The sequence below is a fragment of the Oncorhynchus gorbuscha genome, linkage group LG16 (assembly GCF_021184085.1).
Source record: "Oncorhynchus gorbuscha isolate QuinsamMale2020 ecotype Even-year linkage group LG16, OgorEven_v1.0, whole genome shotgun sequence".
NCBI classification, from domain to species: Eukaryota; Metazoa; Chordata; class Actinopteri; order Salmoniformes; family Salmonidae; genus Oncorhynchus; species Oncorhynchus gorbuscha.
The window spans coordinates 43,529,697-43,551,329 of record NC_060188.1 but is presented as its reverse complement, the minus strand read 5'-3'; the positions used below and the strand labels follow the sequence as shown (position 1 = coordinate 43,551,329).

General features: G+C 41.7%; 1 protein-coding gene across 1 annotated transcript; it reads left to right on the top strand.

The window, feature by feature from the left end:
- Nucleotides 1-525: 525 nt before the first annotated feature.
- Nucleotides 526-19,982, top strand: LOC123999690 (serine/threonine-protein phosphatase 2A catalytic subunit alpha isoform-like). The gene is made up of 7 exons (XM_046305678.1): nucleotides 526-852; nucleotides 9,827-10,036; nucleotides 10,371-10,544; nucleotides 17,895-17,984; nucleotides 18,211-18,372; nucleotides 18,580-18,698; nucleotides 19,248-19,982. The coding sequence occupies exons 1-7, from the start codon at nucleotides 751-753 to the stop codon at nucleotides 19,318-19,320; spliced, it is 930 nt and encodes a 309-aa protein (XP_046161634.1). The 5' UTR covers nucleotides 526-750; the 3' UTR covers nucleotides 19,321-19,982.
- Nucleotides 19,983-21,633: the final 1,651 nt, after the last annotated feature.

The window sequence follows — 21,633 nt, the reverse complement described above, 5'->3', positions numbered from 1 at the left end:
TGACCCTGGTAATTTCTGATTCATTTAGGATTTTGGACAAATCTTGATCAAATCTCAGACACTTCTTTAAGGAATCACAGTTTTAAGAGAAATACTGTTTAAAGTCATAGAGGGCTATTGCAAAAAACTACATTAGATAACATGGCCATAATGTAGTTGTCAAAAACGGATTTGTTGTCATATTTTAGTTTAAAGGTAAAAAGGTCAGTAGTGGAACGTCAACAAGGCAACAAAATCTGTTTCCCCATTTGTAATTCGTATTTTAAGTGAAAAATACCAGTCGGAACTATAACTTCGATAGGACATGAACGCAGCATTGAAAATGCCAAATTGGTGGTACTTTCATGGTCATGTCTAGAAGGGGTACAGCTTTTGTCAAATTAACGTACAAAGTTTTTATTTTCTTAATTGAAGGTAACCCAATTCTCCTAACCCGCTGCGAAAAGTCAAATCTGACGAAAGCGGCATCCTTTCTAGTCAAGACCGATTAACCTAATACGAAAATTCCAATCTTGACAAAAGCTGTATCCCATCTAGTCGAATCTGACTTTGGTATTTGTGTCGGAGTGGATCACGGCCTCGGGTGGGACAGGCGCAACTGACGTCTATATATTTCCTCGTCAGCTTCCCCCCCTCATCATATATTTTCAGAAATAGGAACCGGGTTGACAAGTTTGCGGACGATTTCAAGTATTTGGGTAAATCGCGCCAATTGTTGTGCCACTGAATTACCCGAAATAACAACCAGAAATGGATGAGAAGTGTTTTACGAAGGAGATCGACCTATGGATCGAACAAGTCACCGAATGCAAACAGCTGTCGGAGAGCCAAGTAAAAACTCTGTGCGAAAAGGTATGGTGTACGGAAATGAATAACTTTCCATCTCAAATTGTTTGTGTACAGTAACATTCAGGGGGCGATACATGTTGCGGAGCTTGTCTGTTAGCACTTCCTACTTGCCAAGTAGAATACATAATCCTGTCTAGTTTCAAGAGCAGGCATTTATATTTCCATAGTTTACTGTGTAGCCTACAGTATCTATACTTCTCGTCAACCATTCAGAAATAGTAACACAAATTGCTTGCACATTTATAGAACAATTCGAATGCGGCTTTTCTACGCTTACACTCGCCCCAGACATCCTTAAAATGGCGCCGATTTTGTACGTCACATTTAACTTCTCATTCTGCTGAGCTCTAAAACCGGTTTAGCATTTTACTGCAGCAATATGTTTTTTGTTCATTTTGGAGACTCCAAACGGTTGCATTCATATAAACATGCTTGTCCGGAACATCTAAATGACAAACCATAACATGTCTTGTTCAGTACTGGCACAATTTACGTTGGAAATCCAGTCAAACCATACGAGGCCCGGTCTGACCGATATGCTGTCGAAAAAAATGTGCAGCCTTCCTATCACCGCAATGTAGAATAGTCGCCTAGGCTCTACTGCCCACAATGCACTATAATTCATGCCTATCCATGTGGTAGTTGCATTGGCTTTAGTCCTGATACCTGACAAAGACTTAAGACTAATCATTTTGGCTATTCAAGTTCTGAATATCAGATGCCACAGTCAGCGCATTATCAAGTAAATTGAAATACATTTTCCAGAATTATAATTACTCCAGTCTTTACAGAAATAAATGACCAAATTCAAAATACTTCATAAGAGAACATGACTTAGCCACAGAGGATCACTAGCTTCGTTCCAAAAAAAATCTGTATGTAGTTTCAAGTCACGAGTAGGCCTATGCCTAGTTGGAAAGTCCGCCATTTGGGCAGCAGGTGTAACAATAGGCCTAAATGATTATTGGGTGGTGGCTGTCAGTGAAAAGCATCTAAAATATGTGTATAGATAATGTGTCTTGAGTATAATTTTAAATCTTGAGACAAGGGGGGGCTCTAGACACATCTCTCTCAAGAAGCCGCTCAGCTGTCTCCCACCAATTCTTTAGCATCAATTGTTTCATTGTGTGAATTGTTTGCCTTTTTGATGATTTATTTTGTATTAATTTCCCATTACATATCACCAGCAGTACATTTACCGTTAATCCCCGTCATTTGGTTACATACATTTGTTAATGCTATATTCTTTTAGTATTTTAGTTCTCATTCTCGGTGTGGAAATGTTGTTTGCAGAGTTCACACTTGAGAGAAACAAGTTTTGTTTTATTATCACTATGAGTTTTGTAAAACAAAACAAAAATATATAATGTTTGGTGAGCTCCATGTGAGCAATGAGCATGTGTCTGGTTCATTTCGCTGTCTTGTTATGTTGAGGGATGCCTAAAGCCTGCTACATGGATTAGGCGAATATATGTGTGGGTGGAGTTGTTTTTTGGGGGGGCTGTGGACTCTTTTCGTTATGTTATACCCAGAGAGGAAGTCCAACCTGTATCGTGTATCTCCGCTTGGGGAGCCAGAATAGTTTACCATTCCATACACTAAATTGACTGTGCCTTTAAACATCTTGGAAAATTCCAGAAAATTATGTCATGGCTTTAGACGCTTCTGATAGTCTTTTTTTGACTTCATTTGAGTCAATTGGAGGTTTGCCTTCAAACTTAGTGCCTCTTTGCTTGATATCATGGGGAAATCAGCCAAGACCTCAGAAGAAAAATTGTAGACCTCCACAAGTCTGGTTCATCCTTGGGAGAAATTTCCAAATGCCTGAAGGTGCCACATTAATCTGTACAAACAATAGTACGTAAGTATAAACACCATGGGACCACGCAGCCGTCATACCTCTCAGAAATTAGGTGAGTTCTGTCTCCTGGAGATGAACATACTTTGGTGCGAAAAGTGCAAATCAATTCCAGAACAATAGCAAAGGACCCTGTGAAGTTGCTGGAGGAAAAGGGTCATGGGGAGAAAGATTATACTTTTTTGAGAATTGTCCTGTGGTCTGATGAAACAAAAATAGAACTGTTTGGCCTTAATGACCATTGTTATGTTTGGAGGAAAAGGGGGAGGCTTGCAACCCGAAGAACACTATCCCAACGGTGAACCACGGGGGGTGGCAGCATCATGTTGTGGGATTGCTTTGTTGCAGGAGGGACTAGTGCACTTGACAAAATAGATGGCATCGTGAGGATGGATAAATTGAAGCAACATCTCAATCAGTCAGGAAGTTGAAGATTGGTTGCAAATGGATCTTCCAAATGGGCAATGACCCCAAGCAGACTTCCAAAGTTGTGGAAAAATGGCTTAATGACAACACAGTCAAGGTATTGGAGTTGCCATCACACAGCCCTGACCTCTATCCCATTAATTTGTGGGCAGAACTGAAAAAGCTTGTGTGAGCAAGGATGCCTGCATACCTGACTCAGTTACACCAGCTCTGTCAGGAGGAATGGGCCAAAATTCACCCAACTTATTGTGGGAAGCTTGTGGAAGGCTACCCAAAACGTTTGACGCAGGTTAAACAATTTAAAGGCAATGCTACCAAATAAATACTAATTGAGTGTATGTAAACTTCTGACCCACTGGGAACGTGATGAAATAAATAAATATCTTGACTATTATTCTGACATTTCACATTCTTAAAATAAAGTGGTGATCCTAACTGACCTAAAACAGGGAATTTTTACCTGGATTAAATGCCAGGAATTGTGAAAAACGGAGTTTAAATGTACTTGGCTAAAGTGTATGTGAACTTCTGACTTCAACTAGACAGACCGACAGACAGCCAGCGAGCGAGCATTCGGAAAGTATTCAGAGCCCTAGACTTTTTCCATGTTTTGTTACTTTCCGGCCTTATTCTAAAATGAATTAAATTGACAAAACAATCTACACACAATACCCTATAATGACAAAGCAATACCCTTTTTTTCATAATTTTTTTTTTATAGCAAATGTATTTAAAAAATAAAACGGAAATATCACATTTAATTAAGTATTCAGACCCTTTACTCAGTACTTTGTTGAAGCGTCTTTGGCAGCCATTACAGCCTCGAATCTTCTTGGGAATGACGCTACAAGCTGGGCACACCTGTATTTTGGGAGTTTTCCCCCACTCTTCTCTGCAGATCCTCTCAAGCTCTGTCAAGGGAGCGTCGCTGCACATCTATCTTCAGTTCTAGCCAGAGTTCTTAGATCGTGTTCAAGTCTGGGCTCTGGCTGGGCCACTCAAGGACATTCAGAGACTTGTCCTGAATCCACTCCTGCGTTGTCTTGGCTGTGTGCTTAGGGCTGTTGTCCTGTTTCCCTCAATCCTGACCAGTCTCCCAGTCCCTGCCACTGAAAAACATCCCCACAGCATGATGCTGCCGCCACCATGTTTCACTGTAGGGATGGTGCCGGGTTTCCTCCAGACATGACGCTTGGCATTCAGTCCAAAGTCTTGATTTCATCAGACCAGGGAATCTTGTTTCTGATGTTCTGCCAAAAGGCACCTAAAGGAATCTCGAACTCCAAGGTGTCTGTCATGTACCTTTTACTGAGGAGTGGCTTCCGTCTGGCCACTACCATAACGGCCTGATTGGTGGAGTGCTGCGGAGATGATTGTCCTTCTCCCATCTCCACAGAGGAACTCTGGAATTTTGACAGGGTGACCATCGGGTTCTTGGTCACCTGCCTGACCAAGGCCCTTCTCTCCCGATTGTTCAGTATGGCCGGTGGCTAGTTCTAGGAAAACTCTTTAGTAGTTCCAAACTTCATCCATTTAAGAATGATGGAGTCCTCTGTTCTTGGGGACCTTCAATGCTGCAGATATTGTTTGGTGTCCTTCCCCAGATCTGTGCCTCGACACAATCCATTCTCGAGGCTCCACACACAATTTCTTACGTGTTTCTGTTTTTAATTTTTAATACATCTGAAAAAATGTCTACGTTTTTTTGCTTTGTCATCATGGGGTATTATGTGTAGATTGATGGATTTATTTAATTTCATCAGTTTTCGAATAAGGCTGTAACAACAATGTGGAAAATGAGAAGGGTTCTGAATAATTTCTGACTGCACTCTAGGTTACTTATTTTGATGGAGTGTTAGTGGAGCGCCACAGCACCATGGAGAGCTGTGCTGAGCATGGACAAGATACATATTTTATGCCCCTGCCTTTAGCAAAGTGGGCACTGCATATCATGGGGTGGCATCGGCATTCATCTTAATAGCACATGTGCCACTGGGCGAGAAGCTGTCTTTGTTTTTCGGGGCAGAATTATGCGAGGGTTTTATGTGTTGTTGGAGGTGCGTCTTGGCCAGTTGAGTTGGGAAAATGCTGCCCTCTTCAATCTTCCGCTTTAGGTAGCCACCTAATCCTGCCTAATGGGCGGGTCGGCCCTGAACCGTACTCTCTAAGAACCTTTGTAAAGCACACACACATGCCTCATCCATCCTAAATTGGAGGAAGTTTATGGGATGGGGCCAGAATTGGGTCTGTTAGAACTTTCCCTTTATCACATCATCAGTACACCACCAATGGTCTGAGCAAGGATTTAACCTCAATCTTCCTTGATGCCCTTTTCACTAGGTTGCTTAAATACAGTCTGTTCTACAACCGTGTATCCTATTTGTGTTCTTGTTTTGTCTTGTTTACAAACAGGTGATTTATTGTCCAGAGATGCCTTTGAGCCCGGGATTACGGTACGGATGGATATGGTACTTGGCGAGAATTCCCCGTTGCCAAATCTGTAATATTAAGCTACAAGGTGTCGGCGATCACGTTCTATTTGCCTGTGGAGTTCAGTCTCAGTCAAAATCAGGTGGTTAGAAGGAATTCACTTTAATTTGTTTAAAGTAAAGGGGTTTTGTCACTTCATCAAGTCAAACTCTTGAGTTGTCAAATGCTTAATCAGCGGTATAAAAACTCCTGAGCACATAATCGAGCAGGTCCCTCTCAGCTCCAAATTGGTAGGCCTAAGCATAATGGTAGTGGTGTGTGTGTGTGTGTGTGTGGTTTGAGAGCACACATTTGCTCAGAGATGTCTGATGCATCCATCCCCTGTGAATTTTGGTAATGTGTTCAGCAGAATGTGCAACGAGTGTAAAAATAGCCGTAGATGTGAATGATTCTGAGTTGCATCACCACCACGTTGTGGCTGGGCTCTGTGAATCCAATATAACACTGGTGGAATAGCCTCTGTCTTGGGATACAAATTAAAGAATGTGGGAGAGGGAGAGAAGCAAGCTGTTACATCACAGCAACTCACTCACAACACATTGAAAAGCTGTTGTTTCCTGTATTTTAAAACATTTTCTTACACCAGGAGACTTCAGTGTTACGATCCCAGAGAAGCAGGAGCTCTGAAATGTCACATGCAAACCAGACTCAAAGACTTTCAGGTAGACTCTTGCTTGTGTATTACTCAGAGCGGTCAACAAGATAATCAAACTCGGATCACTGGATTCTGAATTACTGATTGCCCCCATGTGATGGTTAATGTGTTTTTGTGCTGAAAACATTGTGTTGTGAGTGATGACAGAGTACCCTTTTGACACCTTGGAAGGTTAAAGGTAGAGTCAGTTGGTTAAATGCGATCTACTAGTGCAAAGATGGTGACATCCACCATGTTGTTGAGTAGTTTGTTTTCACAGTCAACAATCTAGGCCATAGGTTTCTAGCTAACGCTGAACAAGCAGTCCTGTAGTAGATGCGGTTATGAGTGGTGGAGCAATTTATGTAACCTGCTAAGTCATCCATTCAATAAACACTGAGTATATAAAACATTATAAACATCTACTCTTTCCATGACGTAGACTGACCAGAAATGTTCCCTGCATTTTCTTTTTCAGCACTGAGAAAATTTCAGGTCTGCTGAGCGTGAACTTGAACGTTGTGAATCTTCCCGCGGGCATTTACTGTGAACACTGAGGCTGTACCCGCTCCAAGTTTGTTTTAAGTGGCCAAGTAGGATACTGTGACTGTTTTGATCATAAAGTAGGTCTACCAGAGTGGCCTACCATCAAAACATGGAAATAGCATTTTAACATGGAAATAGCTTTTCTGTCATTCATCCTACAGTTACAGCCAATGTGTGGTGTTCAATGTAGGCCTACATTCAATGAAACTTTAACATGCTTGACATTAACCTGTTTATCCAACTGAAAATGGTTTGATGCAAGAAACCACTTTACAAAATAAAATGCATTTATGATTATTCCCATACCATTATTACAGAGACTCAGACACATTATGCTCCCCTCTACACTATTGCTATTTACTACACTCACTTTCCAAAGATGTCTAGAAATGTACACAATTGCAACTTTGAAGGGACATTTTTATAGTGTTAACGATGAACTCTAGAACAGTGGTCAACCTTTTTCAAGATCACTTTCTGAGTCGGTGCAAGCTGACATCTACCGCTCAAGATTTATTTTTTAATTTCTAACATGACTCAAAAAAACGTAAGCCTATGCCACATTAACACATTTATTAAATGTGTTAATGCAAATAACTGTCGGTATCACTGTAATTGACTGTTAATTAACAAACATATTTAGCATCTGTTGGCTTCCACACACAGCCTACAAGCCACTCAAAAAAAAGTCTCTAATAATAAATCCATGTAATATAGCCTACACCTTCACAATAAATCCATTATTTATTTTAGACATGTCTAAAGAAGCATGATATGAATGAAAATGTAGTCTATTCAGAAGGAAAGAATAGCATGCTGAGTTGTCCTGGTGTGGCTATGCCAAATGGCTGTGGGCTACACTAGTTTATTTAGCAGACAAGATTTGCTTATAATTTCGTGGCATTGTTTTATATTACTTTATAGTATGAAGAGTACAATTGAACAAAGCTGAATAAAATATTCATATTTTATCAACTATTTAAGGAAGTGCGCACGTGGCTTCTGTGAGTAGTTAACAAATAAATGGTTATTCCTATACGCTTAATTTAGTTATTAATGTAACTTTAGTTGTCGTACAAACGTTGGCCTATGTTTTGATTTTTAATACATTGTAAGGCTGCATGATGAGACTGATTTTGAAAAAAGTAGCTTGAAGGGCATGAGCTCTGCTTTGTTTTTTGGGCAGATTGTACACACTCAGTCTCATTCACAATTTGACAAGCATGTGATAATGCCTTGAATTTCAAGGTGGCATTTCCTTTGTGGCTGTAAATCACCCTAAAAAAATCAGTGCCTCTTGTGCCCTTCTCCCTGAGTGCTGTGCAATCTGAAGCATCCCACTCAGATACTGCGCGCGTCCTTATCCAATTCCGAGGTGCGTATTGAAGATATTGGATGAACTGTCCACATTTACTTTTCATCAGCCAACAAGATGAGTATGCCTGACGAACAGCAATGTCAATATACTATCCCCCATAGTACAAAAGTCGACCTTTTCTGTGCGAGAAATAAATATTCCAAACATTTGTGGGATGCGACAGATCCCAAATTAATACAACCAATCGCATCAAATAACCTTTTTTTTACGCAATGTGGCTGAGGCAACAGATCAGAATATATAGCTTGAAATGTTGATAAACTATTAGGCTATTTCTTCACATTATAAGCGTCGATGGTAATAGGCTATAAGTGACTGTTCCATTAGCGGAAAACATTATCAAAAGTGACCACAAATGCAATAATGCATGTAATGCTTTAATTATAAAGGTGCATTTTCATGGTGAAAATGATCTTCCCTAAACTTGAAACTCACCCGTTGCTTATGAATGCCAGTTAGGCTCTTACACCCCTTGTAAAGCGGATTAATGTGCTTCATTTTAAGAAGTTATTTGGCCAATTTAGTTGTGATTACAAACCTTATTGAAACATATAGGCCTATGAGCTAGGCTACATGAGGTGTGGGGCTGATTTCAAACAAGTCACGAAAAAAAAAAAAAAGGAATTGTTTCTTATGCTGGGCGTCATTTCACAAGTGATAATATCTAACTCACGCAAGATTTTACTTCTGGGTTAACCAAGATTAGAGTCCCATTGACCTACATTTTCCCCCAGTCTTGGCCCTATCTGACTCTCTTCAATTCCCACTTTTCAAATTAATTTGGAAAAATATCAGATTTGTTTCATACGCATCTAGAATTTGCCTTTTGGCCGAACGATTGAATGGCTTTATAGAAACCCCAGCCAGCAGTTAATTGAAAGGCCTGATGCGGCATAGTTGTGAGGGCACATGGAGCCGGCTTGTTTTGTGGGCAATTAGGTCAACATTAACCATAGTCCTCTTTCGCCCTGGCCTGGTCACTCTTTCTCCTTGGCATCCATCTGTCAGTGTGACTCTCTCCCCCTCGGGGTGCTGCCTGGAGCTGAGATCAAAAGTTATTTCTCTCACCTTGACCCACGGGCACAAACCCAGTGACACATACCCCTGCTCTACTCTCAACGTGGGATTTAAGCTCTAAAAGCTCCCCTACAATCACTTAAACCCTTAGTGTAGTACTGCCAACATTTATCATCCCAGCCGCACACCTCAAGGAGCGTCTCTCCTGGTTTTAGGCCCTTCCTTTTTTGTAAAGGTTGATGTTTAACAACATTGTCAACAAGTGCCTATGGAACGGTGTGTGTGCGGACAATTGGTTTAGCATAGAAGTTGTATCAAAAGACCTGCACTGATATGTTTTGAGAGAGTGAGAGATTGACAGCATATAGCCTTACATGCAATCACTCTTTCATTAGAGAACAGTACTGGACCACCGGCTTTGCACCCAGCAGGCAGAACTGTTCTTAGAGCTGCCCTACACAGTCCAATGGTTTCTAGGAACTGCTTTGACATTCAACTAGCTTGCCAAATGCCATTCGTCTATTTATGTCTTGGGAGAGATGACCGTTGGGAAGAGAAGGGACTGAAACGTAATGCAATGTAGCCCACAACACAGCCTAATGATGTTTGTATTTTATGTTTTGTCCAGGCAAAGGAGATTCTGACCAAGGAGTCCAATGTGCAGGAGGTCCGATGTCCAGTCACAGTGTGTGGAGACGTCCACGGCCAGTTCCACGACCTCATGGAGCTCTTCAGAATCGGAGGGAAGTCTCCAGACACAAACTACCTGTTCATGGGAGACTACGTGGACCGAGGCTACTACTCTGTAGAAACTGTCACGCTACTTGTAGCACTTAAGGCAAGTTGTTGTAGTTGTGCACTTGGGGACCAGTTATCCGGACACAGATGAAGTCTAGTCCTGGAATTAAAAAGCAAATTCAATGAAGAATCTCCATCAACTGTTTTTCACTTCAGGACTAGGCTTAATCTCTGTCCGGGAAACCGCCCCTGAAAGTTTTGAATTACCTTCCACTTTTTAAACTTGACTAATGAGAGAGCTGAATGGTTAGTTATACACGGCCTTGTGATGCAAAAGCAATGTAATGCTGAGAGACACTCATTTACAGAATGCCCTCGTCTCCATTGAACAGTGCCGTTTTGTAATTCCCTGTATTTGTAACGTTGGATCACAGGTTCGGTACCGTGAACGCATCACAATCCTTCGGGGGAACCACGAAAGCAGACAGATCACACAAGTGTACGGCTTCTATGACGAGTGTCTAAGGAAGTACGGCAATGCAAACGTATGGAAATACTTCACAGACCTCTTCGATTACCTTCCCCTCACCGCCTTGGTAGATACTCAGGTAAGAGGTTTCGCATTTTGATTTGATATGTAGTTGAATCTTCTATGGTGCAATTCCACAGTAATGGAATTACACTGAGACTAAAATGGTTATTTGTAAAAATGTATGCCAAACAATTGCTTTCAAAGTTTAACAAACCATACAGCTATATGCATAAGGAGTCGTTTGAACAATTTACACAAATTTCACAAAAACACATTTACTGGAAGAACTGTGCAGATACAAAGTTTAGTAACAGAGTTACGGTATAATCTCTAAATAATATATAAGATTATGTGACCACATTTGCCAAGGACAGTTAAATATCTACTCCGAATTAAGATTTAAAGATGTCTACAGAAAGAATATCAGCTATGACATGATACCATGAGTTTGAAACTACAGTAAGTGAAATGGATTTACATCACGGGTCCCTGTTCTGTACTACACAGAAATGCATAGTATAATTGTGGAAATGAATGTCATTCGCTTCATGATGTATACTAAATAGGTACACAAAGATAGAAATTTGCATATATGGGCAGGGCTCTATAGTGTGACAACTTTTGCTGTGTGACCAGGAGTTTTATTTTGGGAGCACTGTGTGACCAGGAGTTTTATTTTGGGAGCACTGTGTGACGATGAAAAAAGCTCTCCCAGAATTGTTTTAATGATCACGTTTCTCTGTGCGGTTGCTTCCGAGGGCTGAAGATTTTTTAGCGTCATGGTTGCACCATAACTACCGCGAACACCATTTGCTTCTTGCCCAACCACGTCAAAAGACCCGACCCATATTACCACCGCAACATTTTTTATCTTCCTAAAACGGATCTCCGGGACTGTATTTTACGTTCATAAACCATGTCGTGCTCTGTTCTAAAACTACTCGTGTGTCGACGTCGATAACCATTAGTTTACACTTAGTCCAGTCATGTTACCTCGTTGGTATCCAAACATATCCAAACATTTGAAGGCAGAGAAAGAAATTCCACAAGTGACTTAGTAATTTCAATGACAGGTGTTCATATAATTTTATAATGGACACTAATATACTGAATTGTAATTGGATGCATTTTACCGCCATATCCTACTGTGCTATGATTGGTTAAGACCACCACCCAAATGGTTAGGTCATGGTCAGTTTGATCCTGGTTGGCGATACGTGAACATGCCAGTTATATAGCTAGCTAATAAAGAGCTACGTTAAGAAATGTATTCTGTAGTGCTGCATTTCATTATTTTGTACAAAGTGTGCAAAACAAGACCTGGTGTCAGAGTAAAAGGTCTTACAAGATGGATTTTTCTGGAGTTCCTTCACCTCGAATGGACTGGGAGTCTACAAACTTACCTGATGTATGGCGTAAGTACAAACAGCATGTGGCGCTAATGTTCACGGGTCCTCTGAAGGAAAGAGGAGAAGAGGAAAAATGCAGCTACCTGCTCCTCTGGATCGGTGAAAAAGGGAGAGATATTAACAACACATGGACACTTACCGAGGCTGAATCAAAGGTACTGAAAACATACTACGATCGTTTTGAAGCATATGTTTCACCGAAGACAATACGATTTTCGCTATGTACAAATTCCATGAGAAAGTACAGGGAGCTAGCGGGTCTTTTGAACAGTATGTGACAGAGCTGCGTCTGCTTGTGAATGACTGATTATGCAAACAAGGATGAGATGGTCAGGGACCGTATTGTATTTGGAATACACTCACCGCGAGTGAGAAACTTTTGAATGTTGGGTCTGAGGTGACGCTGGACAAAGCTATCGACATAGCCAGATCTCACGAGCTAGCACAGGCTCAGATGAAAACCATTTTGTGCGGCAGCACGAGCGTGAACAAGCAGTGCACGCAGTCAGGCAGATATCAAAGCACACCTCCGGTGCACAGAGAGCGTGTTTTGGAACGGAGAGAGACAACTCTTAACAGAGCGACAGACTCAAAACGCCCCCAAAATATGTGGATATTGTGTATACAAAGTGCATGGCGAACAAGGAAATTGCCTAGCTAAAAGCAAACCGTGTTCTAAATGTGGAAAATGGAATCACTTTGCAAAAGTGTGCAGAGCTTACCGTGGAAAAACAGTACACACAGTGAGTGAAGATGAAATGTCAAACGCTGATGAACTGTTTATTGATTCAGTGACACAGAAAAGTCAAATATAAGAGACAGAGCAAGCCTTTGCTAACATTGAGATAGGAACACAAGGCACAGAGCTAAAGTTCAAACTAGACACTGGTGCACAAGTAAACATTATTCCTCTGAATAAGTACCACCGCTTGACATCTGAGTGCGAGCTACAGCGCAGACTGACTAGTTATGGTGGCGAACAGCTCCCAGTAAAAGGCACATGCACTTTCAAATGCAAATACAAGGAAAGTGACATGATGTTGGACTTTTATGTTGTTGACACTAGAGCACCTGCAGTGCTAGGTCTTAAAGCATGTTTAGACATGGACCTCATCAAGATAGTTTTATCAGTGACAGCATCAGTAGAGACAGAAAATGTACTAGAGGAGTTTGCTGATGTTTTTACAGGAATAGGATTATTCCCAGGACAATGTACCATTCACCTTGACCCAGACAACCCCTGTGGTCTACCCACCGAGAAAGATTCCCCTTGCTCTCCGTGCCCGTCTGAAGAAAGAGTTGGAGAGCATGGAGCAATCTGACATAGTCACCAAGGTTACAGAACCGACTGACTGGGTAAACGCGTTAGTGGTGGTGGAGAAACCACAGGCAAGCTCCGAGTATGTCTCGACCCAAGAGACTTGAACAAGGCTATCAAATGCCTCCATTATCCTTCACCGACGCTAGATGGCATCACACACACGCTAGCGTGAGCACACTACTTCAGTGTCATGGACGCTAGATCAGGCTACTGGACTATCAACTCACAGAAGTCATCTAAGCTCACAACATTCAACACACCGTTTGGACGCTACAGGTTCCGTCGCCTGCCTTTTGGGATTATCTCAGCCCAATATGAGTTTCGGCGAAAGATCGACGAAGTGTACGAAGGACTTGACGGAGTTGTGGCAATTGTAGACAACATCCTTGTCTATGGTCGAACCAAAGAGGAGCACGACCGAAACCCCCAAGTGATTCTGCAAAGGTCCCGTGAGAGAGGAGTCCGACTCAACCCCGAGAAGAGCACAGTCGGCGCTACAGAGGTCAGCTACTTCGGACATCTTCTCACAGCGACTGGTATCAAGCCAGACCACAGAAGATCTTAGCCATAAAATAAATGGAGCCACCAAGGAACCATGCAGAGCTGGAAACAGTGCTTGGCATGGTCAACTACTTAGCCAAGTTCGCACCCGGCCTCTTCAATGCTAATGCACCCTTGCGTCAATTGCTAAAGCAGTCCAGTGAGTTTCTCTGGGACAAGCAACACGATGTTGCTTTCCAGAATGTGAAAGACTTGATCACGAGAGAACCAGGACCAATCCTTGACTACTACGACCCCGACAAAGAGCTCAGACTCCAAATGGACGCGTCGAAGTATGGACCAGTGCAGTGTTACTGCAAGAAGGAAAGCCCATCGGCTACGCTTCCAAATCTCTCAGACTGTGAAATCGACTACGCTCAAATCGAAAAGGAGCTCTACACCATTCAGTTTGGATGTAAACGTTTCCATCAGTACATATATGGACGACAAGTCATTGTGGAATCCGACCACAAGCCCCTTGAGTCAATCATGGGGAAACCACTAGCCGCAGCCCCGCCAAGGCTACAGAGAATGATCCTTCAACTACAAAAATACGACTTCACAATCACTCACCGTGCAGGCAAAGACATCCCTGTCGCAGACACACTCTCCAGGAAGTTTCTTACCTATAAGGACAGCAGCCTCAGTGAAGGCATGGACATGCAAGTGCACACTGTGTACAGCAACTTACCAGTTAGTGACACACAACTGAAGGAGATCCAAGCAGAAACAGAAAAGGACTCGCAACTCGCACAGCTGAGGAAAATCATACAGGATGGATGGCTGGCCTGAGGAGAGGAGAAAATGCCCTCAGAGCGTCTCAGAATTCTGGAACCATTGTGATGGTACTGTCATAGATCAACGGAATAATTTTCAAAGGAGAGAAAGTCATTATTCCTACCAGTCCCAGAGAAGAGATTTTGACAAAGATCCATGCTGGACATATGGGCATGGAAAAGTGCAAACAGAGAGCACGGGATATTTTGTTTTTGCCCGGAATGTGCAAACAAACAGAGGACATGGTTGGTAAATGCGCCATATGTCTTGAATGACGCCACTCAAACACCAAAGAGCCAATGTTACCTCACTGTATCCCAGACCGACCCTGAAAAATGTGTGCAGATTGCTAAATCACTCATGGACAAAGCAAAAGCAGACGAGATCCCGTCCGCACCGCAGAAGGAGCGGTGTACCGCGCAATCGTCGTCACCTACTGAACACATTTACATTTAAGTAATTTAGCAGACGCTCTTATCCAGAGCGACTTACAAATTGGTGCATTCACCTTATGACATCCAGTGGAACAGCCACTTTACAATAGTGCATCTAAATATTTTAAGGGGGGGGGGTGAGAAGGATTACTTTATCCTATCCTAGGTATTCCTTAAAGAGGTGGGGTTTCAGGTGTCTCCGGAAGGTGGTGATTAACTCCGCTGTCCTGGCGTCGTGAGGGAGTTTGTTCCACCATTGGGGAGCCAGAGCAGCGAACAGTTTTGACTGGGCTGAGCGGGAACTGTACTTCCTCAGTGGTAGGGAGGCGAGCAGGCCCGAGGTGGATGAACGCAGTGCCCTTATTTGGGTGTAGGGCCTGATCAGAGCCTGGAGGTACTGAGGTGCCGTTCCCCTCACAGCTCCGTAGGCAAGCACCATGGTCTTGTAGCGGATGCGAGCTTCAACACAAAAGAACAACACACTGATGAGATGAACTGTTCCCCTGAAAGAGAACGCGATGGACTAAACACACACACACAGCACAACATACACCAACCATACTTACCTGCAACACCACAAGAGCTGTTGACTGACTCAGAAGCATGCTCAGCATATCGCACACGGTCAGGAAGAGGGGTCAAGCCCAGAGCTGTCCTAGTCCTGTGACATGTAGGCGGATCGCTGCCCTAAGAGTTCCAGACTGTAAATTGTTATAGAAAGTTCACTTGAAATGCTTTGGCATTGTATTTGTTTGAATTGTCAAGATGTTATTTCTACAGTGAAAGCTGAGTTGCTGAGAATCCCTTGTTTGAAAAGCAACATTGTTTCAGTCTGTTGATTCAGTTGGTATAGTATGCAATATAAATGGTTACTTACCTTGAGTTCAAACTAAAGAGTGTGTATACAAAAACGCTTAGAATATGTAAACATTTTTCTTTTGATTTAAAAGAAGGGGGGGGGGGTGTAATATTCATGTGTACTGAATTGTAATTGGATGCATTTTACCGCCATATCATACTGTGCTATGATTGTTTAAGACCACAAAGATGGTTAGGTCATGGTCAGTTTGATCCTGGTTGGCAATACGTGAACACGCCAGTTATAGCTAGCTAATAAAGAGCTACGTTAAGAAATATCCTGTAGTACTGTGTTTTATTATTTTGTACAAAGTGTGCAAAACAAGACAGACACATGCATTTACAATGTTACATATAGGTTTCTAGGCCACTACATGTGCTTCAAAAGTGGCTAGAATTCATATAGTAGAAGCTTTATCTCAACTAAAAAATATATATTGTTTTTGGTGCTCCTAAATATCATGTGGTACTCTTAACTATCAATGTTACCAATGAAAAATATAAATGTAGATCCCTGTATATGGTTATTATTTTACACACTCGCTATTATTCTAATGCGCTCCGCCCTCAAACAAGACCAAATTTGGTTGGTCCAGAAAAAATCTGAACCAATCATAGATGTTTAGGCAGCACAGTAGAGTTCTAGTATAGTACAAGTACATTTTACTGTGCTCTACTGTACTGAACTATACTGTGCTCTTTTTAAAATTTGTTTTAATTTTTTTTACTGTGCCTCACTGTACTGTGCTGTCTAAACTTGTGAAACCTAGACGTCTACGATTGGTGACGCCGGACCAAATCTGAACCAATCATGGACACAGGTTAGGGATGGGCATTTTACATTTTTGTACAGTGAGTACTTGCGTGATTTTCTTTTGATTACTCAAATGAAAAAAATAATAATTTAGAGCACAAGGGGAGAAATATGTGCACATTTAGAACTATGCCAGCATAATGCGACACTGCCTAATTTATCATAGCCATTACAGATAATAATTGATAAATTGCACCAAATATATTGACTTAACAAAACATTGAAGGACACCTTTCTAATATTGAGTTGCAACCCCACTTTTGCCCTCAGAACAGCCTCAATTCTTCGGGGCATGGACTCTACAAGATGTTAAAAGCGTTCCACAGGGATGCTGGCCCATGTTGACTCCAATGTTACCCACAGTTGTCAAGTTGGCTAGATGTCCTTTTGGTGGAGGACCATTCTTGATACACACGAGAAACTGTTGAGCATGAATTTCAGTAGCGTAGCAGTTCTTGACACAAACTGGTGCACCTGGCACTGACAATACCCCGTTCATAGGCACTTCAATATTGTATCTTGCCCATTCAACCTTTGAATGGCACACATACACAATCTCAAATGTCTCAATGCTTTAAAATCTTTCTTTAACCTGTCTCCTCCCCTTCATCTACACTGATTTGAAGGGGATTTAACAAGCGACCTCAATAAGGGATCATAGCTTTCAACTGGATTCACCTGGTCAGTCTGTCATGGAAAGAGCAGTTGTCCTTAATGTTTCGTACACTCGGTGTATATTCAGTCAATAAAAAAGTAACTGCCATTTTATGAATTTATTGAAACTGGAATACCACCTTGATTATATGATATTGTGAAATAGTCTTCAAAAGGGCAGTAACCTCAGCAGTGACACTTGCTTGTAGAAGTCTATGGCTGTGCAATGGCATAACCTTGCTTTGTAAATGTGTTTATTAGTTGTCAGGGGTATTCAACATTGTTTTGATGTATTCCTAATACCATTTCTGGTAGATGTTTTCAAAGACCCGTTTTATATAATTTGAACCAGAAATCAAAGCCATTACATTTGTTTTTTTTAGATCAAATGGTTGAAAAACGTATCTGCTTGCATTTCTCAAAGATGTAGACCCTTAGCTTTCATTTGACACCCAGTTTGATATGCTCCTATGAACAGGTTGGTGCTCATGGATCCTTTTACATGGACATGATCTGTGCTTTACCTGCTGCTGTAAATACATGTTCACTCATGTCTTACGTCTCTGTCAAAACCAATATTGAAATTCAAGTAACATTTCTGTTTTCTTTCCCTTCCAAGATATTCTGTCTTCACGGGGGCCTGTCACCGTCCATAGACACGTTGGATCACATCCGAGCGCTGGACCGATTGCAGGAAGTTCCACATGAGGTACATGGCTCAACAACCCTGCTTCTGAGCATGCTCTGCTGTCTCATTGGTGCTAAGCAGATGGCTTGTAGACACAGGTCGAGGGTCAATTTATTTGCCCCTAACCTCAACTATTAGGTGGAAAAACACAAGCTTATTGAGGCAACTTTCCATCCTACTCATCATATTGGATCCTTATCTTTATGCGTATCTTTATTACTTCTTACATGCATCTGCTCCTCTCCAGGGCCCCATGTGTGACCTGCTGTGGTCAGACCCAGATGACCGTGGGGGCTGGGGCATCTCCCCCAGGGGGGCTGGCTACACCTTTGGCCAGGACATATCTGAGACATTCAACCATGCCAACCGTCTTACTCTGGTGTCCAGAGCTCATCAGCTGGTTATGGAGGTAAGCTGTCTTTGTCGCAGATTCTCCATGCTTGAAATCTCAAAAGGTGTCCATGGTGAAGTGTATGAGCGTGAAACCATTTTGGAATGCATTACATGTTAGCCCCCTCATTCAGGTTGTTGAATATGTCAAATGTTGCGTTTGTATGCATGTCTCCGGTTTCTGCATTTACTACTAATTCGCTTGCTCTCCTGTTTTCTTCCACAGGGCTACAACTGGTGCCACGAGCGAAACGTGGTGACAATATTCAGTGCACCAAATTACTGTTACCGTTGTGGTAACCAGGCAGCTATCATGGAACTCGACGACACCCTGAAATACTCCTTGTAAGCATATTGATTACCATTCCATACATGACCAACCCTAAAGTGTTTCCTCCTCTGTTTGGTGAACTACCGTCTAGGGACTCTTATTTCTGGAGGATAATGAATTAAGTCAAATGTTATTTGTCACATGCTTCGTAAACAACAGGTGTAGACTAACATTAAAATGCTTACTGGGGCGGCAGGTAGCCTAGTGGTTAGAGCGTTGGACAGGTAACCGAAATGTTGCAAGAACGGATCCCCGAGCTGACAAGGTGAAAATCTGTTGTTCGGTCACTGAACAAGGTAGTTAAACCCATTGTTCCTAGGCCTTCATTGAAAATAAGAATTTGTTCTTAACTGACTTGCCTAGTTAAATAAAGGTCAAATAAAAACATTTAATAAAACAGGCCCTTCCCAACAATGCAGGGAGAAATAGACAAGTAAAACACGTAGTAATATATATATACACAGTGAGTAGGTAGTGAGAACTGTATATGTAATGATGTTCCATCAACTCTGAACAGGATTGTTGATGAAAAACAAGATGTGTGATATGTTTCTCTTTTCCAGCCTGCAGTTTGACCCAGCGCCTCGTAGAGGGGAACCTCATGTCACCCGTCGCACCCCAGACTACTTCCTGTAAAACCTCACCCCTTGTACTGTCCAGTTTTGCCATGATTTATGAAAATACCTTTAGCATCCAACACCATGGGAGGGCGGGAACATGGCAAAACATCAATGTACATAATTGTATTCACACAATTCTATTTAAGCATTCAGAAAATATGTGTACATGGACCAAAAGGTGTGTGCCATATATTCATTACGAAATGCTGAAGAGTATAATGTCCAAGATCACAACCCCAATTCCTTACTCCACTAGCTCTACTCTGTCTTAAATCTCAAGGTGAGCGCGGCAACCAAGTTTTGTAAATTGAAACGTATTCAATCCAATGTACCATGGCTTATTTTGTGAGTCCCCACATTTTCAGATGTAAAAACAACACTGTTTGCACTTTTTTTTTTTTTTTTTTACATTCTAAGAACCTTTAAACGCAAGTCAGAAGTTGGCGGTTTCATTCTACAGAATGTTTTATTTTAGATTCTGTCAGCAGCTTTTTGATGGGTTAATCTCTCCGGTACACGTTTGAGGACAAACTTGCTTAAACAGATGCCCATTCAATTGTGTATGGCAGACTGATTGAAAAATACCTTTGAAAATGGTCACACACACTACTCACTCATGATTATCTAGTTTCTGTATTGATGGATCCAGTTCAATAATAAAGTTGCTCCTTGACTTGTGCGATGTGTTGGTTTATTCACTTGACTTTGAGTCATCTGACACTACTGATGGACATTTAACCAAGGCTTATGATGATGTACAGTGCCTTCTGAAAGTATTCAGACCCCTTAACTTTTTCCACATTTGATTCTTTTTCCACTTTATTCTAAAATTAAACACTATCCCATAATGAGAAAGCAAAAACGGGGAGAACATTTTTGCAAATAATGAAATATGTATATGTAATAAGTATTCAGACCCTTAAATCAGCTCAGGTGCATCCTGTTTCCACTGATCATCCTTGAGAGGCTTCTTGATTGTAGTCCACCTGTGGTAAATTCAATTGACTGGACATGATATGGAAAGGCTCACACCTGTCTGTATAAGGTGCCACGGTTGACAGTGCATGTCAGAGCAAAAAACAAGCCATGAGGTCGAAGAAATTGTCCGAGTGCTGAGACTCCACATTGGCAAAAAATAAATAATAACCTGTTTTTGCTTCGTCATTATTGGGTATTGTGTGTAGATTGGGGGGGGGGGACATTGAATAAATTTAACTTAAAATGTGGAAAAGGTTAAGGGGTCTGAATACTTTCCAAATGCACTGTATGTAAGTCATGCCTAAATAAAATGACCAAAACCATGATTGATTTTTGGAGAAAGGGTGAAGAATAAAGCTTCCATGGATGCTGAATATATGTATTTTGTTACTACTACACTCATTCTAATTTTACATAGCTAAGTAATAACTACACTGATAATTTTTATCACATGGTAGTGATGAATACTTCTAATGGTCCAACCTGTTCACCACTTATTTCCCATAAGAATGTGTTACTGTTGATAAAGGGTTGCAGGTAGCCTAGTCGTTAGAATGTTGGGCCAGTAAGTGAAAGTGTGCTAGTTCAAATCCTAAACAATCTAGTTGAAAAATCTGTCCCATGTGCCCTTGACAAGGCACTTAACACTAAATTATCAAGGAACCCACCAGGTACAACCCTAAATCTGTAAACACGGCACCCTCATAGATTTGGGGTGGCAGGGTAGCCTAGTGGTTAGACCGTTGGATTAGGAACCGAAAGGTTGCAAGTTTGAATCCCCGAGCTGACAAGGTACAAATCTGCCGTTCTGCCCCTGAACAGGCAGTTAACCCACTGTTCCTAGGCCGTCATTGAAAATAAGAATTTGTACTTGCCTAGTAAAATAAATAAGATATCATGCTGACCAACCTGCCCTCTAAATACACTTCTGCTGTCTTCAACCAGGATCTCAGCGATCACTGCTGCATTGCCTGCGTCCGTATTGGGTCTGCGGCCAAACGACCACACCTCATCACTGTAAAACACCTAAACACTTCAGCGAGCAGGCCTTTCTAATCGACCTGGCCCGGGTATCCTGGAAGGATATTGACCTCATTCCGTCAGAGGATGGTTATTCTTTTAAAAGTGCTTTCCTCAATAAGCATGCCCCATTTAAAAAAATGTAGAACCAGGAACAGATATATCCCTTGGTTCACTCCAGACCTGACTGCCCTTGACCAGCACAAAAAAATCCAGTGGCATACTGCATTAGCATCGAATAGCCCCCTCGATATGCAACTTCAGGGAAGTTATGAACCAATATACACAGGCAGTTAGGAAAGCAAAGGCTAGTTTTTTCAAAGGCTAGTTC